Here is a 27,136-nt window from a genome sequence, read left to right on the forward strand (position 1 = left end):
AATACACCTTATAGATTTTGAAGTTAACTGTTCAATTTGTTTATTATAGACACATGGCAGCTTTAGAAAAATAGACACGTTTATATCCCAAATCCTGTATTCTCTTCCTGTGTTCCTTATATCTTTTCAGTGTCTCTTCATTCTACAGGTTCTAGCATTTTTGTCTGAGTTTCTTTCTATTAAAGATAGTGGATGGACTTCCCTGGCGGTCCAGTGGTTAAGACTTCACCTTCTAATGCAGGGGGTGTGGGTTCGATTCCTGGTCAGGGAGCTGAGATCCCACGTGCCTCGCAGCCAAAAAACCAAAATATAAAACAGAAGCAATATTGTAACAAATTCAATAAAGACTTTAAAAATGGTCCACATCAAAAAATTCTTAAAAAAAAAAGATAGGGGAGATAATTTGAAAAACATTTATAGGAAAGTATCAGAAATTAAGGTATTATCCTGCTTATAAAATTTTTTATTATTTTTAAAGTATGAGAAAAAGGTGGCTTTTAAGGATCAGTTATAATGATCATTATAGTTGGTGCTTAAGTCTGTATGCATCAAACAAGGATCTTGGGTAAATTAGTGCCTTATTTAGGATATTGTGTTGAACTTGGGGCTCCCTTTTTATATAATAGCTTCACTGAGTTATAATTCATACCATCCAACTCACCCATTTAAATTGTACAATTCAGTTGTTTTTAGTATATTTATAGACTTGTGAAACCATCACAAAAAATTTTATAACATTTTATCATGCCCCCAAAATAAACAATCCTGTATTCATTATAGTTTCGCTCTAATGCTTCCTAACCCCCTCAGCTGTAGACAATCACCAGTCTACTTTCTGTCTCTGTGGATGTGCCTAATTCTGGGCATTTTATATCAGTAGAATCATACTGTATATGGTTACCTTGTGGCTGGCTTCTTTCACTTAGTATAATATTTTCAAAGTTTATCCATGTTGTAGTATATGTCTGTACTTTATTCCTTTATATGGCTGAATGATACTCCATCTTATGGGTCTACCACAATTTATTTATCCATTCATCAGATGATGGACATGTGAGTTGTTTCTACTTTTTGGCTCTTGTAAGTAATGCTACTGGAAATGTTAATGTACAAGTTTTTGTATAGACATATGTTTTCATTTCTCTTGTATATGTACTTAGGAGTGGAATTGCTGGGTCATATGGTAATTCTGTGTTTAACCTTTTGAGGAACTGCCAGTCTGTCTTCCAAAGTAGCCGTACCACTCTGCATTCCCATCAGCAGTGTATGAAGGTTCCAATTTCTGCCAGTCCTAGCCAACATTTTATATTATCATTTTGATTATAGCTCTCCTAGTGGGTATGAGATGGTATGTAACTGTAGGCTTGATTTGCATTCACCTGATGGCTAATGATGTTGAGCATCTTTTCATGTGCTTATTAACCATCTATAGATCTTTGGAGAAATGTCTATTCAGAATCCTTTACCCATTTTTAAATTGGGTTGTCTTTTTATTGTTCAGCTTTGGGAGTTCTTTATATATTCTACATGTAAGTTCCTTATCATATAAATAGTTTACAAATATTTTTTCTTATTCTGTGGGTTGTCTTTTCACTTTCTCTATGGTATCCTCTGGAGCTGAAAAGTTTTTATATTGATAAAATCTGATTTATGTATTTTTTTCTTTTGTTGCTTGTGTTTTGGTGGTGTATCTAAGAAGGCTTTAACTAATCCAGAGTTACGAAGATTTACATTTAAGTTTTTGTCTAAGAGTTTTATAGTTTCAGCCTTTACATTTAGGTCTTTGATCCATTTTGAGTTAATTTTTGTGTATGTTAAGGAAAGAGTCCAACCTTACTCTTTGGCATATGGATATCCACTTCTAGCACCATCTGTTGATGAGAATATTCTTTCCCCATTTTCAAAAATTGGTGATAAATGTATGGGTTTATTTCTGGACTCTCAATTGTATTCCATTTGTCTGTATGTCTCTCCTATCCAGTACTACACAGTTTTGGTTACTGTGGCTTTGTAGTAAGTTTTTACATTAGGAAGTGTGAGTCTTCCAAGTTTGTTCTTTTTCAAAATTGTTTTGTTTATTCTGGGTCCCTTGAATTTTCCTATGAATTTTAGGATCACCTTGTCAATTTCTGCAACGATTGGGTTTTTTTTTTTAAAAAGAGGAATATATATGTAAAAGAATATATAAATGTAAAAAATATATATATGTATTTATTTACTGTATTTATTTATGTAGAAGATTCTCCCTGAAAAACTGCAAGAAAAAGGCCAAAGGAAGGCTAGGAGTAGCTCTAATAATGTCTTCACGATAGATGAAGGGTTTATAGGGAATGAAGATGAACTTTCTTGTTTCCATGGCTCTGTTGCAAAAGGGGATAGGCTTAACTTAAAATATTCTGGTTAAAAATAAGGAAGATAGCAATGTCCCTACTAACATCAGTAGAAGGGCTATAAAAGTTCCATCCCGGGCTTCCCTGGTGGCACAGTGGTTGGGAGTCCACCTACCGATGCAGGGGACAGGGGTTCGTGCCCCGATCCGGGAAGATCCCACATGCCGCGGAGTGGCTGGGCCCGTGAGCCATGGCCGCTGAGCCTGCGCGTCTGGAGCCTGTGCTCCGCAGTGGGAGAGGCCACAACAGTGAGAGGCCCGCATACCACAAAAAAAAAAAAAAAAAAAGTTCCATCCCCAATATATTAAGTCTGAAAGTGAATAGCCATGCTTACTCATGCCTAAGGGGAGATAGGATGAATTAGAAGAGCTCCTGAACATTCTTCTACTTTTAAAATTCTATTACCTAATGTTTGATAAAAGTTATATTAAACTCAGTCTTTGTGTTGATTCATGAATTAATTACAGTAATTTTAAGTGGGCTTCAGAACAGGTATAATATTGCTTCATATGACGTTTACATATTTGGGAAAATAAGCCAGCTATTAGATCTTATTTTTAAAAGATTATGTTAAGTTGCTCCTATGATCACTGATCACTGTCAGAATTCTAGTTTGCAGATACAATGAAGGGAATGTTGCAGATTCTTGTTAGGGTGTTGGAGCTGCCTAAATTAGAGATGAGGAATTTTCCAGGCATAGGAAGGATTCTCCAACAGGAAAGGACTTGAACTGGAATGAATAAATTAACCACTCTTATGGCTATTCTCATATATTTGTCATTGTGGAGGATATAACATCATTATTGCCTTTAAACTAAACTTATAGTTTAAGGGCTTCCCTGGTGGCACAGTGGTTGAGAGTCCGCCTGCGGATGCAGGGGACACGGGTTCGTGCCCCGGTCCGGGAAGATCCCACGTGCCGCTGAGCGGCTGGGCCCGTGAGCCATGGCCGCTGAGCCTGCGCGTCCGGAGCCTGTGCTCCGTAACGGGAGAGGCCACAACAGTGAGAGGCCCGTGTACCTAAAAAAAAAAAAAAAAAAAAAATTAGTAAACTTATAGTTTAAATAGATAAGAAAAGTTACCCAACAATATAAAAATCAGAACTAGTGATACAAGTAATGTATACAACAGCACAATACCTGATTAAAGAAAATAGGTAGCTTATGTATCAAATGTACTTATATTCCATATCTTTTAAGAATTTGTGGTAGTAAATAGTGGTTTGTTGTTCTGTGTGTTGTATTTTTCTTTTCTTATTTTCAGTTGAACATCTGTGTTCATTATTTTGTGACATTATTTTGGAGACCCTACTTGTACTCTTATCTAATTCTGCCAAGATCCTATGAGTTAGATTTTTAAATTTTATAGTTGAATAGTATAAGGCTCAGAGAAGTTAAGTTAACTGCCTAAGATAATACAGCTGGTACCAGGTGGTAGGAGTTCGAATTCAGATATGTCTAACTTCTCTGTTATAATGTCTTTAAATTTTTTTTTACTTATTTATTTTTAAAAATTGAAGTATAGTTGATTTATAAAGTTGTATTAATTTCTACTTTACAGTAAGGTGATTAGTTATACATATATATACATTTTTTATATTCTTTTCCATTATGGTTTACCTCAATATTGAATATAGTTCCCTGTGCTATACAGTAGGACCTTGTTGTTTATCCATTCTATATGTAATAGTTTGACAATGCCGTTTTTTAGGATTAAGAAAAAACAAGACAGAAAAGCAAAATCAAGAGGAGGAGGAGTAAGCAATTAGGCTAACATTGGGATATACATAGCTGCTATGATTAAGCATCAAATTTCACTCTAAATTTTCAAAATAGTATGTTTAAAGAAGAAAATTTTTTAAGTTTGCTGACAGCTGAGACAAAAGGGAAATTAAAAATTATATTAGAAAGAAATAATTTGACCAGGTTTTGGCACTAAATTTTATTTGTATAATGGGATTTTATAAAAGGGAATACTGATTTATGTTGGGGACATTACCTTCTATAATAATTTTTATAGCAAATGAAGAAACATATAATAGGGCTTTAATTTTTTTTTTTTTTTTTGCTAATGCCAAAGACTTAGCATTAAAGTACAAATTAGTGAATTCTGTGAGGGAATAAACTATTATTATTCAAGCATGATGTTTTCTTTGTTTTCCCGAGTATTTTAAGTAATAGTATTTAGAAAACTTAAGGAATGGGTGCCTGGCCTGTCCTTTATTAAAATCTTATGATTTTACCAAAAAGGAGAAGGGGGAAACTTTCACTTGTACTTTTTTTTTTTTTTTTTTTGCGGTACTCAGGCCTCTCACTGTTGTGGCCTCTCCCGTTGCGGAGCACAGGCTCCGGACGTGCAGGCTCAGCGGCCGTGGCTCACGGGCCTAGCTGCTCTGCGGCATGTGGGATCCTCCCGCACCACCGGGGCACTACCCCGCATCCCCTGCATCGGCAGGCGGACTCTCACCCACTGCGCCACCAGGGAAGCCCTCACTTGTACTTTTGATGAAAGATAGACTTAAGGTCATTTACTCTTTTGAAAGACTTAAAACTCTGTCTTAAAGCTGAAGGAAGTATTGGAGGTAAAAGTGTGCAAGTAAGTACTCTACTGTATGGCAAGGAGCCTTTTGTAAAATTTAAACTTTGATCAAAATACAAGGTTGCTTTTTCTAAAGATGATGCTTGGTTTTAGAGACATACATACATACATACACCTATCTGTCCATCTATCTATCTATCTATTAAATGGAATGCTAAAATAAGTACCTTTGCACAAAATTGCTATTCTCTGGTTTATGTCAATAAACAGAGGTTAATATGAATTTTCCTTACATTATTAATTTTTGGTGGGGAAAACAGTTACTCTTTAATTTTTAATTTAATTTATTTTTATTTTCAAAAATATTTATTTATTTATTTATTTGGATGCACTAGGTCTTAGTTGTGGCAGGCAGGCTCCTTAGTTGCAGCTTGAGGGCTCCTTTAGTTGCGGCTCGCTGGCTCTGTAGTTGTGGCATGCAAACTCTTAGTTGCGGCATGCATGTGGGATCTAGTTCCCTGACCAGGGATTGAACCCGGGCCCCCTGAATTGGGGGCACGGAGTCTTAAACACTGTGCCACCAGACAAGTTCCCAGTTATTCTTTAATTTTATATGGGATGGTGCATTCAAACTTGCAGTACAATTGGAATATCTGCTGCATTTAAGGATCAGTTTATGATTCCTGACAATATTACCTTTCATATTTGCAGGTGCTTTGTAATTGTGTACTAATTTATTTTATTTATTTTTTAGGGTTTTATATGACTGGAAAGAAAGATTGAAACAGGGGTGTGAAGTTATCCAGAGTACTCCTTACGGACGCCCTGCAAATATTAGCGGCAGTACCTCATCACAAAGAATTTATATCACTTACCGAAGAGCCTCTGAAAACATGACTCAGAATACGTTGGCTGTTACAGACATATGTATTATTATACCCAGTAAAGGAGAAAGTCCACCACACACGTTCTGCAAAGTTGACAAGAATCTCAATAACAGTATGGTAAGTGACTCTTTTGCGCTGATAAAATTAGCCATGGATGAAAAGAGCATAATTTAAAATAAATCTTTGGAAAACAGCATAGCACAATTACTGAATTAAAAAATAGATTTTTTAAAGATGTCAGATATTTTATTTTTAGGAAAGTAATTTAGTTGTACTTTCAAAAAGAGCTGTGCAAAAAGCTTTCTTTTTTTTTGTAATTAAATAATTTTTCCCCCTTACTGCAAAAGTGATGCACTCGCCAAGGGTAACCCCTCCACTTGTGCACTAGATCCCATATACTCACCTATTTGAGACATGGATTCAGCAATCCTCCCTACTTTTTTTTGAATCATCAGTTTTTCATTCTCTAGTGGGTTATTTCCTCCAGCATGCAAAAGCATGTTACAATACCTCCCATCTTTACAAAGCTTCTTGATCTTTATATCCCACTCCATCTGTTCCCCCATTTGATTGTTCTTTATAATAAAGCGTCTCAAGAGTTGACCGTATTCTGTCTCCTTCCTCACTTTGACTCTTTCCAGTTAGGCTTTTGTCTCCATCATTCCACCAAGATTGCACTTGTTGAATCCAGTAATCAACTCTTCATCTTAATTTTTTAGTACATTTAGACATAGATGATCACTTCTCCCTTCTTGAAACAGTGGCAGGAAGAGAAGATGCAGTCTCTATCCTCTGTGCTGTCTGGCTTTTTTCCTCCTACCTCACCAGTTATTCCCTTTCTGCCTTTGCTAATTTCTTCCCAATTCCCTGACTGCTATGCAACAGAGTGCCCCAGCGTTCAGTCCTCACACCATTTATCTTTAAATCTAAACTCACTTCGTTGAAAATCTAATCATTTAAATACAGGCTATGTGTGGATGACTTCTAAATTTCTGTGTCCCGCCTGGGTCTTTCTAATTCATTATCTCTTCTCAGATATCTTATCAAATAGGTTATCTCAAATTTAACATGTACAAAACTGAACTCCTAGTGTCCCTCTCCAAATCTTATCCCCATAATTTTCCTCCTCTAGTAAAAGGAAATTCCACTCTTGTAGTTACACAGACTAAAAATCCTTGGAGTAATCCTTAACCTTTATCTTCTACCTCTCACTCAGTTCTTCTGTAAATTCTGTTGACTTTCATTTCAAAACATATTTTGAAATTGAACACTTCTCAGCTTCTCCACGTGCTGCAGCCCTGATCCAAGCCATAATCAATCATCTCTTAACAGGATTATTGCAGTGGTCTCCTAATTCAGGAGTTAGGCAAACTTTTGGATAAAGGGCTAAATGATAAGTTAGCTTTTGCAGGTCATATACAGGCTCTGTCGCAAATTCATCCTTTGTTTTAAAAACAACCTTTTTACCAATCTTAGCTCAGTTATACAAAAACAGGCCTTGGGTCAAACGTAGGCATAGTTTGCCAGACCCCTGGTTTAGCTGATCACTGCTTCTACTTCTTCTTCCTACAACCTATTCTTCACATAGCAGCAAGAGGGATGCTTTTAAAACAAATTAGATTATATCTCTCTTTGGTTTACAACCCTTAATGGCTTCCCATCTCACTCTTAGTAAAAGCCAGAGTCATTCCAGTAGCCATAAGGCCATGCATGATCTGTAATTATAATTATCTTTTTTTAAATTGCTGTTTTAAATTTTAAAAAGAAATATGTACTAAAAAAAAAATTGAGAGGGGGAGGGGAGCAAATCATAGATCTAGGAAGTAAAGAGTGAAAGTTCTTGTTCCTGCTCCCCTTTTGTGATCCTTTGCCAGGATTAACAATTAACAATTTGGCTTGTATCCTTCCAGACCCTTTTGTGTGCACATATGTGGAGTATATGTAATATGGATAAATTCATCTTTTATTTTTCAAAAATTGGAAATTTCAATATATTCTGATATGTTTTTTTAACTATCCATCTTTATCAGTTAATATAACTCTCTACTTAATTCTTTCAATGATTGTATAGTATTCCAGAAAATACAAATGAAGAATGATGAATACAAGTTATTTCCAGTTTTTCCCATTACTAATAATGCTGCTTTGATCAATTTTGTGCTTTTTTCTTTGTATATTTATTGAGTATTTCTGAAAGAATAAATAATTGTAACTAGAATCGATGGGTATGCTGTACATTTTGAGAAGTGTTGACAGATTGCTGTGAAAAAGTTGTGACAGTTTATACTCCCAGGAACCATACTGTATAAGAATGCCCTTTCCCAGGTCCTGTACCTCACCAACACTGGTTGTTATCAATCCCTTTTTAATTATTGACTATTAGGAAGAAATCATTCTAATTTTAATTTGCATTTCTTTGATTATTGTGGAGGTTTAACATCTTTTCGTATATAACAGCTTTGAATGGCTAAATATTACTACATTAAGTGGATGTGCCACAATTTATTCCATCTTCTATTGTAAGACATTTAGATTCTAAGTTTTTTATATTACATACAAAGCTGTTATGACCATAGTTAGAACTACATCCTTCCTAAAATAATTTACATTTATTGAGCTCTTATGTGCGCTCTTCTTTTAAGCTAGCAAGAAGAGAAATACTGAAGCTTTAGGTAAACCTACAAGAAAAAGAAATGGAGTGTATTGATATGTGACTGGATACAACACAAATTATAGGAGTCTGAAAATGTTTTTAACCCGCTCAATAAGATAGTAAAATAGATCTGTATTGTGTAGTGGTTAAGATCAGTATAGCCAAATGGTTCAGAGCACAGACTCTGGAGCCAGAGTGTCTGGATATGAATCCTATCTCTGACACTTATTGGCTTTGTGACCTTGAGAAAGTAACATAACTTCTCTGTGCCTCAGTTTCACAATTGTAAAATGAGAGTGATAGTAGCATCTACCTTATAAGTTATTGTGATGGTTAAATGAATTTAGAATCATGTTCCAGTACATATAAGAAAACACTATATATGTGTTAGCTTATTATCTATAAATATCTTTCAATTCCAAATTTTCTTTTAGAAAAATCTGCAATTTTAAGGTAGTAGCAGTATTTGTTTAAAATGTTTAAATAGGTAATTCGAAAAATGGATGTTGACGGTATCTCAGTTGTATCCTAAAAGAGTTTTTTGCAGCTATGTGACCCCTACTTGTCAACAGCCATTCATATACAAAATGCCCTATTCTTTCATGCTATCCTTGCATTTTGATTTCATGATTACATGTGACAGTGGAGAGATTATGGTGGAGGAAGAAGATCATGGTAGCAAATAAATTTTACAGGCCTCATGTGGTACTGATAGTGATGGCAAGAAGGGTTTTTGAACTCTTCCATAATCTGATGTCCAGCTTAACCTTGTTTCAGGATTTGGTTTGGTGTTTTAGCAAGACTGTTCAGGCTCATAGATACTTGCCCTTTTCCCATTGGTGAATTTTCCTTTATTTTGTAGATTTGTTGGTTTTGGATTCAAAGTAAATTGACAATGTCATTAGAACCATTTCTAGGTCTTATTAATTAATCAAAGTGTTCAAGGTAGACTTGTTGTACTGAAACCAAAACCAGACATGGGTTCCTATTTTTCCTTACTCTGAAGTATTGGTCCCAGTGTTGTCAGAGAGCATTAATTCTCTGCTGAAAGAATAAAGAGGCAGTGTAACAGAATGGACTCCAGCTAACCTGCTGGATTTGCATTCCAGATGCATGTCTTGGACAAGTTCTTTGACTCTTTGTGCCTCAGTTTCCTCATTCATGAGACAAGGATAAAGTAGTATTTTATTGCATAGGCTTTTTGTGTAGATTAAATGTTCCATATCTGTAAAGAACTTAGGATAGTGCCTGGTACATAGTAAGTGCTATGTAAACGTTAGCTGTTATTAATTACTCCTTAGTTAACTCTGCTTATTCAGTCCCTTTTATGGACATTTAACAATTGAGGATGAGCTTTTTTTTTTTCTTTTTTTCAGTTTTAATGAGATATAATTGACATACAGCAAGGAAGAGTTGTTTTATTTTATTTTTGCCCAGTGTTTAAGCTCCTCTCAGTTCTCTTAAGAAACATTATAGGAATAAAAAGCCTCTTAAATGTTTATTTTCTTACTCTTTTAAAAAATTTTTTTTAATTTTACTTTATTTTTTTATACATAAAGCTCCTATTACTCGTCAGTTTTATACACATCAGTGTATACATGTAAATCCCAATTGCCCAGTTCAGCACACTACCATCCCCACCATCCCCATCCCCCCACAGCTTTCCCCCCCTTGGTGTCCATACGTTTGTTCTCTACATCTGTGTCTCAACTTCTGGCCTGCAAACCGGTTCATCTGTACCATTTTTCTAGGTTCCACATACATGCGTTAACATACGATATTTGTTTTTCTCTTTCTGACATAGTTCACTCTGTATGACAGTCTCTAGATCCATCCACGTCTCAACAAATGACCCAATTTCGTTCCTTTTTATGGCTGAGTAATATTCCATTGTAAATATGTACCACATCTTCTTTATCCATTCGTCTGTTGATGGGCATTTAGGATGCTTCCATGACCTGGCTATTGTAAATAGTGCTGCAGTGAACATTGGTGTCTTTTTGAATTACGGTTTTCTCTGGGTATGTGCCCAGTAGTGGGTTTGCTGAACCATATGGTAATTCTATTTTTAGTTTTTTAGGGAACCTCCATACTGTTCTCCACAGTGGCTGTATCAGTTTACATTCCCACCAACAGTGCAAGAGGGTTCCCTTTTCTCCACACCCTCTCCAGCATTTGTTGTTTGTAGATTTTCTGATGATGCCCATTCTAACTGGTATGAGGTGATAGCTCATTGTAATTTTGATTTGCATTTCTCTAATAATTAGTGATGTTGAGCAGCTTTTCATGTGCTTCTTGGCCATCTGTATGTCTTCTTTGGAGAAATGTCTGTTTAGGTCTTCTGCCCATTTTTGGATTGGGTTGTTTGTTTCTTTAATATTGAGCTGCATGAGCTGTTTATATATTTTGGAGATCAATCCTTTGTCCGTTGATTCGTTTGCAAATATTTTCTGCCATTCTGAGGGTTGTCTTTTTGTTTTGTTTGTGGTTTCCTTAGCTGTGCAAAAGCTTTTAAGTTTCATTAGGTCCCATTTATTTTTGTTTTCATTTCCATTATTCTAGGAGGAGGTGGATCAAAAAAGATCTTGCTGTGATTTATGTCAAAGAGTGTTCTTCCTATGTTTTCCTCTAAGAATTTTATAGTGTCTGGTCTTACATTTAGGTCTCTAATCCATTTTGAGTTTATTTTTGTGTATGGTGTTAGGGAGTATTCTAATTTCATTCTTTTAAATGTAGCTGTCCAGTTTTCCCAACACCACTTATTGAAGAGACTGTCTTTTCTCCATTGTATATCCTTGCCTTCTTTGTCATAGGTTAATTGACCATACGTGCGTGGGTTTATCTCTGGGCTTTTTATCTTGTTCCATTGATCTATGTTTCTGTTTTTGTGCCAGTACCATATTGTCTTGCTTACTGTAGCTTTGTAGTATAGTCTGAAGTCAGGGAGTCTGATTCCTCCAGCTCCACTTTTTTCCCTTAAGACTGCTTTTGCTATTCGGAGTCTTTTGTATCTCCATACAGATTTTAAGATTTTTTGTTCTAGTTCCATAAAAAATACCATTGGTAATTTGATAGGGATTGCATTGAATCTGTAGGTTGCTTTGGGTAGTATAGTCATTTTAACAATATTGATTCTTCCAATCCAAGAACATGGTATATCTCTCCATCTGTTGGTATCATCTTTAATTCCTTTAATCAGTGTCTTATAGTTTTCTGCATACAGGTCTTTTGTCTCCCTAGGTAAGTTTATTCCTAGGTATTTTATTCTTTTTGTTGCAGTGGTAAATGGGAGGGTTTCCTTAATTTCTCTTTCAGATTTTTCAACATTAGTGTATAGGAATGCAAGAGATTTCTGTGCATTAATTTTGTATCCTGCAACTTTACCAAATTCATTGATTAGCTCTAGTAGTTTTCTGGTGGCATTTTTAGGATTCTTTATGTATAGTATCATGTCATTTGCAAACAGTGACAATTTTACTTCTTATTTTCCAATTTGCATTCCTTTTATTTCTTTTTCTTCTCTGACTAGGACTTCCAAAACTATGTTGAATAATAGTGGTGAGAATGGACATCCTTGTCTTGTTCCTGATCTTAGAGGAAATGCTTTCAGTTTTTCACCATTGAGAATGATGTTTGCTGTGGGTTTGTCGTATATGGCGTTTATTATGTTGAGGTAGGTTCCCTCTATGCCCACTTTCTGGAGAGTTCTTATCATAAACAGGTGTTGAATTTTGTCAAAAGCTTTTCCTGCATCTATTGAGATGATCATATGGTTTTTATTCTTCAATTTGTTAATATGGTGTATCACATTGATTGATTTGCATATATTGAAGAGTCCTTGCATCTCTGGGATAAATCCCACTTGATCATGGTGTATGATCCTTTTAATGTGTTGTTGGATTCTGTTTGCTAGTATTTTGTTGAGGATTTTTGCATCGATATTCATCAGTGATATTGGTCTGTAATTTTCTTTTTTGTAGTATCTTTGTCAGATTTTGGTATCAGGGTGAGTGACCTCATAGAATGAGTTTGGGAGTGTTCCTTCCTCTGTAATTTTTTGGAAGAGTTTGAGAAGGATGGGTGTTAGCTCTTCTGTAAATGTTTGATAGAGTTCACCTTTGAAGCCATCTGGTCCTGGACTTCTATTTGTTGGAAGATTTTTAATCACAGTTTCAATTTCATTACTTGTGATCGGTCTGTTCATATTCTCTATTTATTCCTGGTTCACTCTTGGAAGCTTATACCTTTTTAAGAATTTGTCAATTTCTTCCAGGTTGTGCATATTATTGGCATAGAGTTGCTTGTAGTAGTCTTAGGATGCTTTGTATTTCTTCAGTGTCTGTTGTAACTTCTCCTTTTTCATTTCTAATTTTATTGATTCGAGTCCTCTCCCTCTTGATGAATCTGGATAATGCTTTATCAATTTTGTTTATATTCTCAAAGAACCAACTTTTAGTTTTATTGATCTTTGCTACTGTTTTCTTTGTTTCTATTTCATTTATTTCTGCTCTGATCGTTATGATTTCTTTCCTCTGCTAACTTCGGGTTTTGTTTGTTCTTTTTCTCTAGTTCCTTCAGGTGTAAGGTTAGATTGTTTATTTGAGATTTTTCTTGTTTCTTGAGGTAGGCCTGTATAGCTATAAACTTCCCTCTTAAACTGCTTTTGCTGCATCCCATAGGTTTTGGATCGTTGTGTTTTCATTGTCATTTGTCTCTAGGTATTTTTTGATTTCCTCTTTGATTTCTTCAGTGATCTCTTGATTATTTAGTAACATATTGTTTAGCCTGCATGTGTTTGTGTTTTTTACGTTGTTTTCCCTGTAATTGATTTCTAATCTCATAGCGATGTGGTCAGAAAAGATGCTTGATATGATTTCAGTTTTCTTAAATTTACTGAGGCTTGATTTGTGACCCAAGTTATAATCCATCCTGGAGAATGTTCCATGTGCTCTTAAGAAGAAAGTGTAATCTGCTCTTTTGGGATGGAATGTCCTATAAATATCAATTAAATCTATCTGGTCTGTTGTGTCATTTAAAGCTTCTGTTTCCTTATTAATTTTCTGTTTGGATGATCTGTTGATTGGTGTAAGTGAGGTGTTAAAGTCCCCCACTATTATTGTGTTACTGTCAGTTTCCTCTTTTATAGCTGTTAGCAGTTGCCTTATGCATTGAGGTGCTTCTATGTCATGTGCATACATATTTATAATTGTTACATCTTTCTCTTGGATTGATCCCTTGATCATTAGTAGTGTCCTTCCTTGTCTCTTGTAACGTTCTTTATTTTAAAGTCTATTTTATCTGGTATGAGTATTGCTACTCCAGCTTTCTTTTGATTTCCATTTGCATGGAATATCTTTTTCCATCCCCTCACTTTCAGTCTGTATGTGTCCCTAGGTCTGAAGTGGGTCTCTTGTAGACAACATATATATGGGTCTTGTTTTTGTATCCATTCAGCAAGCCTGTGTCTTTTGGTTGGAGCATTTAATCCATTCACGTTTAAGGTATTTATCGATATGTATGTTCCTATGACCATTTTCTTAATTGTTTTGGGTTTGTATTTCTAGGTCCTTTTCCTCTCTTGTGTTTCCCACTTAGAGAAGTTCCTTTAGTGTTTCTTGTAGAGCTGGTTTGGTGGTGCTGAATTGTCTTAGCTTTTGCTTGTCTGTAAAGCTTTTAATTAGGGTTTCTCCATCGAATCTGAATGAGATCCTTGCTGGGTAGAGTAATCTTGGTTGTAAGTTCTTCCCTTTCATCACTTTAACTATATCATGCCAGTCCCTTCTAGCTTGTAGAGTTTCTGCTGAGAAACCAGCTGTTAACCTTTTGGGAGTTCCTTTGTATGTTATTTGTCACTTTTCCCTTGCTGCTTTCAGTAATTTTTCTTTGTCTTTAATTTTTGCCAATTTGATTACTGTGTGTCTCAGCATGTTTCTCCTTGGGTTTATCCTGTATGGGACTCGTTGAGCTTCCTGGACTTGGGTGGCTATTTCCTTTCCTATGTTAGGGAATTTTTCGACTATAATCTCTTCAAATATTTTCTCTGGTCCTTTCTCTCTCTCTTCTCCTTCTGAGACCCCTATCATGTGAATGTTGTTGCATTTAATGTTGTCTCGGAGGTCTCTTAGGCTGTCTTCATTTCTTTTCATTCTTTTTTCTTTATTCTGTCCTGCAGCAGTGAATTCCACCTTTCTGTCTTCCAGGTCACTTATCCGTTCTTCTGCCTCAGTTATTCTGCTACTGATTCCTTCTAGTGTAGTTTTCATTTCAGTTATTGTACTGTTTATCTCTGTTTGTTCTTTAATTCTTCTAGGTCTTTTTTTTTTTTTTTTTTTTTTGCCGTACATGGGCCTCTCACTGTTGTGGCCTCTCCTGTTGCGGAGCACAGGCTCCAGACGCGTGGGCTCAGCGGCCATGGCTCATGGGCCCAGCTGCTCTGCGGCATGTGGGATCTTCCTGGACTGGGGCATGTACCCGTATCCTCTGCATCAGCAGGCAGACTCTCAACCGCTGAGCCACCAGAGAAGCCCTCTTCTAGGTCTTTGTTAAACATTTCTTGTATCTTCTCAATCTTTGCCTCCATTCTTTTTCCGAGATCCTGGATCATCCTCACTATCAGTATTCTGAATTCTTTTTCTGGAAGGTTGCCTATCTCCACCTCATTTAGTTGTTTTTCTGGGGTTTTATCTTGTTCCTTCATCGGGTACATAGCCCTCTGCCTTTTCATCTTATCTGTCTTTCTGTGAATGTGGTTTTTGTTCCACAGGCTGCAGGATTGTAGTTCTTCTTGGCTTCTGCTGTCTGCCCTCTGGTGAATGAGGCTATCTAAGAGGCTTGTGCAAGTTTCCTGATGGGAGCTGACTGTTGCTCTGGTGGGCAGAGCTCAGTAAAACTTTAATCCACTTGACTGTTGATGGGTGGGGCTGGGTTCCCTCCCTGATGGTTGTTTGGCCTGAGGCAGTCCAACACTTGAGCCTACCCAGGCTCTTTGGTGGTGCTAATCGCTGACTCTGGAAGGGCTCACGCCAAGGAGTACTTCCCAGAACTTCTGCTGCCAGTGTCCTTGTCCTCACAGTGAGACAGGGCCACCCCCCACCTCTGCAGGAGCCCCTCCAACACTAGCAGGCAGGTCTGGTTCAGTCTTCTATGGGGTCACTGCTCCTTCCCCTGGGTCCCTATGCACACATACTTTGTGTGTGCCCTCCAAGAGTGGAGTCTCTGTTTCCCCAAGTCCTGTCGAAGTCCTGCATCAAATCCCACTAGCCTTCAAAGTCTGATTCTCTAGGAATTCCTCCTCCCATTACTGGACCCCCTGGTTGGGAAGCCTGACATGGGGCTCAGAACCTTCACTCCAGTGGGTGAACTTTTGTGGTATAAGTGTTCTCCAGTTTGTGAGTCACCCACCCAGCAGTTATGGGATTTGACTTTATTGTGGTTGTGCCCCTCCTACTGTCTCACTGTGGCTTCTCCTTTGTCTTTGGATGTGGGGTATCTTTTTTTGGTGATTTCCAGTGTCTTCCTGTCAGTGATTGTTCAGCCAGTAGTTGTGATTCCTGTGTTCTTGCAGGAGGGAATGAGAGCATGTCCTTCTGCTCCACCATCTTGAACCAATCTCTCTAAGACCCCTTTTTTAAAACCTTTTTAAAAAAAATTTTATTGAAGTATGGTTGATTATTTTTTGGTGAGTTCCAGTGTCTTCCTTTTGATGATTGTCCAGCAGCTAGTTGTGATTCTGGTGTTCTTGCAAGAGAGAGTGAGAGCACCTCCTTCTACTCCACCATCCTATTTTCTTACTCTTAAATCTAGTATTAGTCCTGAATATAGAGAAAGTTCCCTAATCTTAGTGGTAGGTGTCTTTTTTTAAGCAATTGGTTGTGGTTTATATCTTTTAACAATCTTTGTTTCCATTGGCTATAAGGTAGTAAAAGCAAATTTATATCTTTGGAGTAGACGTACAATGACTTCTAACTCGTTTCAGAAAAACTAAAATAGACATGCAATGTAGGAAACTTATTTTCATATCTATCGAGTGTGTATATAGAGAATCAGGAAATGGTTAGGATTAAATTATTGATGTGTTGATAATACTCAAGAGTATAGTTATTATAGCTTATTTTTGATTTGGAGAGATTAGGTAGCTTGATTGAAAGCATCTGCTAGCTTTCAAAACCATGAGGAAAGAAACCCAAAAAACCAAAACCCAAAAAAAAATCTAATGGACATGAGGAAATGCGTGTTGAGTCTTTCCTCAAGTTCATACGTGATTTTTGTACCAGGTTTACAGCTTTGGCCTCAAAAAATATTTCCCCCATTTCTCCACCTCCCATTAAAAGCTTATGGCATGCAATATATTTTTCCATCCCCTCACTTTCAGTCTGTATGTGTCTCTAGGTCTGAAGTGGGTCTCTTGTAGACAGCATATATGCGGGTCCTGGTTTTGGATCCATTCAGCCAGTCTATGTCTTTTGGTTGGAGCATTTAATCCGTTTATATTTAAGGTAATTATTGATATGTATGTTCCTATTACCATTTTCTTAATTGTTTTGGGTTTGTTTTTGTAGGTCTTTTCCTTCTCTTGTGTTTCCTGCCTAGAGAAGTTCCTTTAGCATTTGTGTAAAGCTGGTTTGGTGGTGCTGAATTCTCTTAGCTTTTGCTTGTCTGTAAAGGTTTTAATTTCTCCGTCAAATCTGAATGAGATCCTTTCTGGGTAGAGTACTCTTGGTTGTAGGTTTTTCCCCTTCATCACTTTAAATATGTCCTGCCACTCCCTTCTGGCTTGCAGAGTTTCTCCTGAAAGATCAGCTGTTAACCTTATGGGGATTCCCTTGTATGTTATTTGTTGTTCTTCCCTTGCTGCTTTAATATTTTTTCTTTGTGTTTAATTTTGGATAGTATGATTAATATATGTCTTGGTTTGTTTCTCCTTGGATTTATCCTGTATGGGACTCTCAGTGCTCCTGGACTTGATTAGCATATCAGACAAAATAGACTTTAAAACAAAGACTATTACAAGAGACAAAGAAGGACACTACATAATGATCAACGTATCATTCCAAGAAGAAGATATAACAACTGTAAATATTTATTCACCCAACATAGGAGCACCTCAATACATAAGGCAAATACTAACAGCCATAAAAGGGGAAATCAACAGTAACACAATCATAGTAGGGGACTTTAACACCCCACTTTCACCAGTGGACAGATCATCCAAAATGAAAATAAATAAGGAAACACAAGCTTTAAATGATACATTAAACAAGATGGACTTAATTGATATTTATAGGACATTCCATCCAGAAACAACAGAATACACTTTCTTCTCAAGTGCTCATGGAACATTCTCCAGGATAGATCATATCTTGGGTCACAAATCAAGCCTTGGTAAATTTAAGAAAATTCAAATCATATCAAGTATCTTTTCTGACCACAACACTATGAGACTAGGTATCGATTACAGGAAAAAACCTGTAAAAAATACAAATGCATGGAGGCTAAACAATACACTACTTAATAACCAAGAGGTCACTGAAGAAATCAAAGAGGAAATCAAAAAACACATAGAGGGCTTCCCTGGTGGCGCAGCGGTTGAGAGTCCGCCTGCCGATGCAGGGGACGCGGGTTCGTGCCCCGGTCCGGGAAGATCCCACATGCCGTGGAGCGGCTGGGCCCGTGAGCCATGGCCGCTGAGCCTGTGCGTCCAGAGCCTGTGCTCCGCAACGGGAGGGGCCACAACAGTGAGAGGCCCGTGTACCGCCAAAAAAAAAAAAAAACACATAGAAACAAATGACAATGACAACACGATGACCCAAAACCTATAGGATGCAGCAAAAGCAGTTCTAAGAGGGAAGTTTATAACAATACAATCCTACCTTAAGAAACAGGAAACATCTCAAATAAACAACCTAACCTTACACCTAAAGCAATTAGAGAAAGAAGAAGCAAAAAACCCCAAAGTTAGCAGAAGGAAAGGACTCATAAAGATCAGATCAGAAATAAATGAAAAAGAAATGAAAGAAATGATAGCAAAGTTCAATAAAACTAAAAGCTGGTTCTTTGAGAAGATAAACAAAATTAATAAACCAGTAGCCAGACTCATCAAGAAAAAAAGGGAGAAGACTCAAATCAGTAGAATTAGAAATGAAAAAGAAGTATCAATTGACACTGCAAAAATACAAAGGATCATGAGAGATTACTACAAGCAACTATATGCCAATAAAATGGACAACCTTGGAAAAAATGGACAAATTCTTAGAAATGCACAACCTTCCAAGACTGAACCAGGAAGATATAGAAAATATGAACAGACCAATCACAAGCACTGAAATTGAAACTGTGATTTAAAATACTCCAACAAACAAAAGCCCAGGACCAGATGGCTTCACAGGCAAATTCTTTGAAACATTTAGAGAATAGCTAACACCTATCTTTCTCAAACTCTTCCAAAATGTAGCAGAGGGAGGAACACTCCCAAACTCTACTAGGCCACCATCATCCTGATACTAAAACCAGACAAAGATATCAGAAAGAAAGAAACCTACAGGCCAATATCACTGATGAACATAGATGCAAAAATCCTCAACAAAATACTAGCAAACAGAATCCAACAGCACATTAAAAGGATCATACACCATGATCAACTGGGGTTTATCCCAGGAATGCAAGGATTCTTCAATATACACAAATCAATCAATATGATACACCATATTAACAAATTGAAGGAGAAAAACCATATGATCATCTCAATAGATGCAGAGAAAGCTTTCAACAAAATTCAACACCCATTTATGATAAAAATCCTCCAGAAAGTAGGCATAGAGGGAACTTACCTCAACGTAATAAAGGCCATATATGACAAACCCACCGCCAAGATCGTCCTCAATGGTGAAAAACTGAAACCATTTCCGCTAAGATCAGGAACAAGACAAGGTTGTCCACTCTCAGCACTATTATTCAACATAGTTTTGGAAGTTTTAGCCACAGCAATCAGAGAAGAAAAAGAAATAAAAGGAGTCCAAATCTGAAAAGAAGAAGTAAAGCTGTCATTGTTTGCAGATGACATGATACTATACATAGAGAATCCTAAATATGCTACCAGAACACTACTAGAGCTAATCAATGAATTTGGTAAAGTTGCAGGATACAAAATTAATGCATAGAAATCCCTTGCATTCCTATACACTAATGATGAAATATCTGAAAAAGAAATTAAGGAAACACTTGCATTTACCATTGCAACAAAAAGAATAAAATATCTAGGAATAAACCTACTTACGGAGACAAAAAGACCTGTATGCAGAAAATTATAAGACACTGATGAAAGAAATTAAAGATGATACCAACAGATGGAGAGATATACCATGTTCTTGGATTGGAAGAATCAACATAGTGAAAATGACTCTACTACCCAAAGCAATCTACAGATTCAATTCAATCCCTATCAAACTACCACTGGCATTTTTCACAGAACTAGAACAAAATATTTCACAATTTGTGTGGAGACACAAAAGACCCTGAATAGCCAAAGCAATCTTGGGAATGAAAACGGAGCTGGAGGAATCAGGCTCCCTGACTTCAGACTATAATACAAAGCTACAGTAATCAAGACAGTATGTTACTGGCACAAAAATGGAAGTATATATCAGTGGAACAGGATAGAAATCCCAGAGATAAACCCACGCACATATGATCACCTTATCTTTGATAAAGGAGGCAAGAATATGCAGTGGAGGTCTTCCCTGGTGGCGCAGTGGTTGAGAGTCCGCCTGCTGATGCAGGGGACACAGGTTCGTGCCCCGGTTGGGGAAGATCCCACATGCTGTGGAGCGGTTGCACCCGTGAGCCATGGCCGCTGAGCCTGTGTGTCCAGAGCATGTGCTCCGCAGAGGGAGAGGCCACAACAGTGAGAGGCCCACGTAGAGCAAAAAAAAGAATATACAATGGAGAAAAGACAGCCTCTTCAATAAGTGGTGCTGGGAGAACTGGACAGCTACATGTAAAACAATGAAATTAGAACACTCCCTAACACCGTACACAAAACTAAACTCAAAATGGATTAAAGACCTAAATGTAAGGCCAGACACTATCAAACTCTTAGAGGACAACATAGGCACAACACTCTATGACATAAATCACAGCAAGATCCTTTTTGACCCACGTCCTAGAGACATGGAAATAAAAACAAAAATAAACAAATGGGTCCTAATGAAACTTCAAAGCTTTTGCACAGCAAAGGAAACCATAAAGAAGACGAAAAGACAATCCTCAGAATGGGAGAAATTATTTGCAAAGGAAGCAACTGACAAAGGATTAATCTCCAATATTTACAAGCAGCTCATGCAGCTCAATATCAAAAAAACAAACAACCCAATCCAAAAATGGGCAGAAGACCTAAATAGACATTTCTCCAAAGAAGATATACAAGTTGCCATGAAACACATGAAAGAATGCTCAACATCATTAATCATTAGAGAAATGCAAATCAAAACTACAATGTGATATCATCTCACACCAGTCAGAATGACTATCATCCAAAAATCTACAAACAATAAATGCTGGAGAGGGTGTGAAGAAACGGGAACCCTCTTGCACTGTTGGTGGGAAAGTAAATTGATAAAGCCACTATGGAGAACAGTATGGAGGTTCCTTAAAAACTAAAAATAGAACTACCATATGACCCAGCAATCCCACTACTGGGCGTATACCCTGAGAAAACCATAATTCAAAAAGAGTCATGCACCACAGTGTTCATTGCAGCTCTATTTACAGTAGCCAGGAGATGGAAGCAACCTAAGTGTCCATCGACAGATGAATGGATAAAAAAGATGTGGCACATATCTACAATGGAATATTACTCAGCCATGAAAGGAAATGAAATTGAGTTATTTGTAGTAAGGTGGATGGACCTAGAGTCTGTCATACAGAGTGAAGTAAGTCAGAAAGAGGAAAACAAATATCGTATGCTAACACATATATATGGAATCTTAAAAAAAATCGTCATGAAGAACCTATGGGGAAGATGGGATTAAAGACGCAGACCTACTAGAGAATAGACTTGAGGATATGGGGAGGGGGAAGGGTAGGCTGGGACAAAGTGAGAGAGTGGCATGGACATACATACACTACCAAATGTAAAATAGATAGCTAGTGGGAAGCAGCCACATAGCACAGGGAGATCAGCTTGGTGGTTTGTGACCACCTAGAGGGGTGGGATAGGGATGGTGGGTAGGAGGGAGACGCAAGAGGGAAGAGATATGGGGATATATGTATATGTATAACTGATTCACTTTGTTATAAAGCAGAAACTAACACACCGTTGTAAAACAATTATACTCCAATAAAGATGTTAAAAAAAAAAAAAAGGCAAGGGACCTTCCCTGGTGATGCAGTCGTCAAGAATCCGCCTGCCAATGCAGGGGACGTGGGTTCGAGCCCTAATCTGGAAGATCCCACAGGCTACAGAACAACTAAGCCCGTGGGCCACAACTACTGGGCCTGCGCTGTAGAGCCTGTGAGCCACAGCTACTGAGCCCATGCACCTAGAACTCATGCTCCGCAACAAGAGAAGCCACCACAATGAGAAGCCCAAGCACTGCAACAAAGAGTAGCCCCTGCTTACAGCAACTAGGGAAAGCCCACGCACAGCAATGGAGATCATATGCAGCCAAAATTAATAAATAATAAATAATAAATTTATTTTTTTTAAAAAACTTGTGGCAAAAGTTTTCAAGAGTTACTAGTTTTTTTAACATTTGAACCATAAGCCTTAAGTGATTTGGACTTTGATTGATTTAGAATAGAATAGTAATATTTTAGAGCTAGAAGAGAGCTTAAGAGTGTCAGATGGTCCAAACCTGCAAAAATGTGTAGTGAAGGATATTTAGTCTAGGTGCTTTGATTCGCACAACAAATTTTTGGCTCATTTGGGACTTTCTTTTCAGTTTTTAACTCATTGAGAGTAGTTTCTAAACATTCTCTACAAATGGCTCTTGTTTTACAACTTTTCAGGAATATCAGTGTTTGATTTAGCAAGTTGATTTAGAAACGTGGAGTTATTAACAAACCAAGTAGTTAAATCATGCACTTAATTCCAGAAGAAAGGTTTTTGCCGAGGCAAACCACAGTGTGGATATTTTATGGGTTAAATGTTTAAAGTATTTTAAGAACAGTGGCTCTTCCTATTTTCTTTTTTGCTGAACCTTTGTATAAGAAGAAATTTAGAAAAAGCTTCTTGTATCCTTGGCTCTTTTCTTCCAGAGCCTTATAACTTTTACTTTAAGTCTTTGTTTTTTATTTTAGGATATTCCTTTCGGTTTCTACCATATCCACATGGTCATATATAGTTTCTTTTTTATCATAACAAAAGTTATTGAAGGTTTTTTTGTTATCTTTACAAATTTGGCTTATTGGGAACTGGAGTTGAGACTTTGCAATACAGGACCCTTTATAAATTTTTTACCCACCAGATAAACTAAAAGTCCAGTTTGCCTACATTCATAATATCCACTTGAATTTGATACATCCATTCTTTTGATGCAAAAATATTGAAATGTTTATTTAAAAACAAAATCCCAACAGAGCAATGAGCATAACTTAATGTCCTGAATAAGTAGGATTTAACATACTAATCTGCTGGGGACATATTAAAAATGTTTAAGAAAGTGGAAAATTTCTAGATGATGAGCCAACTTATTGTATCATTGTTCATGATAGTCCCCCCAAAAGGAAATAACCTAAATGTCCCCTGTAGGGGAATGGATAAAAGAAACTATGTTTCTTTCATTAATGAAATACTATCCAGTGGTTCAGATGAAGAAAGTAGATCTGTATCAACGTAACTAATTCTCAAAATCATTTTGATGAGTGAGAAAGCAAGCCATAAAGGAGTATATTCAGCACATCACCGTTTATATAAAATTATAAAGCATACAAAACAATGATACGTACTTAAAGATGTGTAGTAGAAATTTTTAAAATACATGTGAATGAAATGCGCTAGCTTCAAGCTAGTAGTTAGAGGACAGAAAGGGATGGAAGGTGATGCCTCAGTCTCTAAAGGACAGAAAGGGATGGAAGATGAGGTTTTAGTTAAATCTGTAATTTTTTTGGTTTCTTTATGAATTAAAATATCGGAAGCAAATAAGGTCATTGTTAACATTTGTTAAAACTAGAGGGTGAGTAAATGGGTGCTTGTTATGGTAATCTCTTAATATTTAAAAAATGTATTTCTTAAAGTAAATGTATTTTCTTTATATATTTGTTCTCAGTGCTAAGTATCTGTCCTCACGTACTGGTCCATGAAGGCACTCTCCATCATGTATGCACAAACACATCCTCTCACATTCATTTCTTTAACAAGTATTTATTAAGTATTTCTACATAATAGGCACTGTTTTGGGTGCTAGATACAGCAGTGGACAAAACAAAGCCCTTACCATCCTGGAGCTTATGTTCTACTGGTGGGAGGCAGATAATAAATTAGAGAATAGGGCTTCCCTGGTGGCGCAGTGGTTGAGAATCCGCCTGCAGATGCAGGAGGCACGGGTTCGTGCCCTGGTCCGGGAGGATCCCACATGCCGTGGAGCGGCTGGGCCCGTGAGCCATGGCCGCTGGGCCTGCGCGTCCGGAGCCTGTGCTCCGCAATGGGGGAGGCCACGGCAGTGAGAGGCCCGCATACCGCAAAAAAAATAATAATAATAATAAATAAATAAATAAATAAATAAATTAGAGAATATACAGTATGCCCAGTGGTGGTAAGTGCTATCTATGCATGGAAAAAAGAAGGAAAAAAAAAACAGGGGCAGTAGGGAGGACTGGGGAGGGTAGAGGGAGACTTGTTATTGTATATAAGGTGACGAAAGGAAGGCTGTCTAATAAAGTGACATTTGAGTTGAGGCCTGAAGAAGGTGAGGAAATGTGCTCTGTGAATGTATCTGTCACCACCTCATGTCAAGTGGTGACATCTCCTAAGTTACATATCCATTTCGGACTTCTCGCCTTACCTCCATTTGAGTCTATGCTTGGATGTCTAAAAGTTGTTTCAAACTTAAGATGTCTAAAACTCCTTTTCTTTGCCCCCAAATCTGCTTTACCCATAGTCTTCTTAATCTCATTTGTAGCTGGGACTAGGAATTTGAGACTCTTTGAAGAGTAGCTGTTATTTAAAGGTGTGGTACTAAATAGATGATATCATTTAGAGAAAGTAAAGAAAAGATCTCATTTAATGATCAGGAAAAGAGAGGGGATGCTACAAGGGAGATTGAGGACTGACCAGAGATTTGGTGGCAAGGGACCCAGGAGAGTGTGATGCCTCAAAAGCCAAGAAAGGAAAGTGTTTCAGGAAGGGAGTCATTAGTGGTATCAAAATATGCTGAGAGGTTGAAAAAGATGAAGACTAGGAATCAACTGTTACATTTGGCATCATTAAAGTCGTTAAAGGGCTTCCCTGGTGGTGCAGTGGTTGAGAGGACGCCTGCCGATACAGAGGACGCGGGTTCGTGCCCCGGTCCGGGAAGATCCCGCATGCCGCGGAGCGGCTGAGCCCGTGAGCCATGGCCGGTGAGCCTGCGCGTCCGGAGCCTGTGCTCCACAACGGGAGAGGCCACAACAGTGAGAGGCCCGCGTACCGCAAAAAAAAAAAAAAAAAAAAAAAAAGTTGTTAAAGTGTTCTTTTAAACAAATGATGGGATTAAAACCTAGTTTGGAATGGATTCATGAAAGAATAGGAAATAAGGAAATGGATATGGCAAATTACAGCTCTTGAGTTTTGGTATAAGGAACTGGAGAAAAATCTGGCAATATCTGAAAGGTGTTGTAGAATCAAAAGAAAGGTCTACATACACGAGTAGGTATTTCTTTTTATCATTTCTGCCCAGAGTTGGGACTTAGAATAAAATCTAAATGTTTGTGGTTTAGTTTTGTTTTTAAAGGGTCGTTATCCTCATGTTATTGCTATCGCAAGGAGAAAATATGTTACATTTTACTTCTGAAAGAAAATTAGGCAATAACTCCAATAAAATGCTGACAAAATAACCAAGTGAAAATAGAAAGAAATCTGTCACTACATATTAGGAAATACATACCGGAGAGATCAAAGAGATTCAATTTTATTAAGTTACTACCTTTTACAATTTAATGATATTTCCTTTTTTTTTTAAATTCAGTGGGGATCAGCAGTGTACTTATGTTATAAAAAATCGGTGGCAAAGACTAACACTATATCTTACAAAGCTGGTAAGTATAATTTTTCACAGAATACTTTATAAATGTATTATGGGGTCAATAAGATTAAAGAAAAAAAAATAAAACCTGTCTTATGATGTGTTAGTGTCAGGACTGGGACTATAACCCATGTCTTTTGATTGTTTTGTCTTCACCCATACTTTATTGGATGCTTAATGGAATATTAATTTTAAAAGAAGGCAAGGTTTTTAAAATATTATGTTTAAGTAAATAACTAATAAGTAGATATCTTTCTCTTTAAGTTTTTAAATCAGTAGAAAATGTGGAAAAGTATTTATTGTCCTTTTAAATTAATGTTTCCTTAATATTTATATTAAATTTAATCAAATCTATAGTTCATATGTAATTATATTTCAGAATAATCTGAAATATTGTAAACTAACTTGTAATTTTATAATGCATAGTTGAATTGCCAGAAACCTCAAAATATCAAGTTATGTACAAGATTCAATCTTTTAAAAAATAAATTTTTAAAGTTAGTGTCCCAGACTCCTACCTTCTTCTACCTGTGATTTTCTGGGGTCCATAGTTCATTGCTATTTCTATAGTTACTTAAAGGCTATACCATTACATCATGACTTGAGAAAGTAATGGAGAGTTAACTAAATCCTCATGGGATTAACTTGCTGGCTAGCATATAATTAGAGAATTCTAGAACTGCCTTGGACCTCTATATCTAGTTCATCTCACTTTATAGATGAGAAAACCAGAGACCTGTAGGTACATGATTTGTCCAAAGTTAAACAGATATTAGTGTGGCAGACCAACCATTCATATTCTTAGTTTATCATTTTGTATTTAACATCATGTCTGGTGATGGTTTCCACTTGACTTTAAGGGTTCAAGGTCAGGGAACCTATTTTCTGTTTCTAGTCCCACAACCAGGACAAGCATCTGCTCCGAGGGTTTGTTAGGTAGAAGATACCTGGGCTACTCTCTAGACTAGTCTATTTAACATGAAATAATATGGCACTTGAAACTCTATTTTCATATAATCTGGGATTATTCAGAAGCTGGGGTTAAGCTGATACTATTTTAAAGACATTGTAAATATGTGACTTCTATTTTTTTGTGTATTTTTCTTGTATTTGTCCTAGAAGTTATATATATAGTCCTATAGAATATTTTAATGTGTCAAAAAAAACCTAAGGGAAAGTTATTGAAAGCTAGTGAAGTGGATATATGCATTTGAACATTTCAAAAAAAATAATATGTTCATATGCTTTAAGGCAGTGTGACCACAAAATGAATTTTTAGGAGTGTGTTTATATTTGTGTATGTTTCTTTAGAATAATCTTTTCTTGCTTACCTTACTAGCGTTTGTGGATGAAGCTTGATAAATATTACATAGCTAATATGAATAGTTTGAGGATTAAAATCTATATGGATCCTACTAAAGTATTCAGAGTTACTTGGTGAACACATATGTA

General features: G+C 36.8%; 1 protein-coding gene across 7 annotated transcripts in view; it reads left to right on the forward strand.

The window, feature by feature from the left end:
* The window catches only part of DENND4A (DENN domain containing 4A), a 134,287-nt gene that overhangs the window by 37,497 nt on the left and 69,654 nt on the right, over positions 1 to 27,136 (forward strand). For all 7 annotated transcript variants that reach the window (XM_059057687.2, XM_059057688.2, XM_067029622.1 and 4 more), the window contains 2 exons: positions 5,683 to 5,932; positions 25,628 to 25,697. In XM_059057687.2, the coding sequence (XP_058913670.1) occupies positions 5,683 to 5,932; positions 25,628 to 25,697 (320 nt within the window). The remainder of the gene's footprint in view (positions 1 to 5,682; positions 5,933 to 25,627; positions 25,698 to 27,136) is intronic.

Source organism: Kogia breviceps, chromosome 3 (assembly GCF_026419965.1).
Source record: "Kogia breviceps isolate mKogBre1 chromosome 3, mKogBre1 haplotype 1, whole genome shotgun sequence".
NCBI classification, from domain to species: domain Eukaryota; kingdom Metazoa; phylum Chordata; class Mammalia; order Artiodactyla; family Physeteridae; genus Kogia; species Kogia breviceps.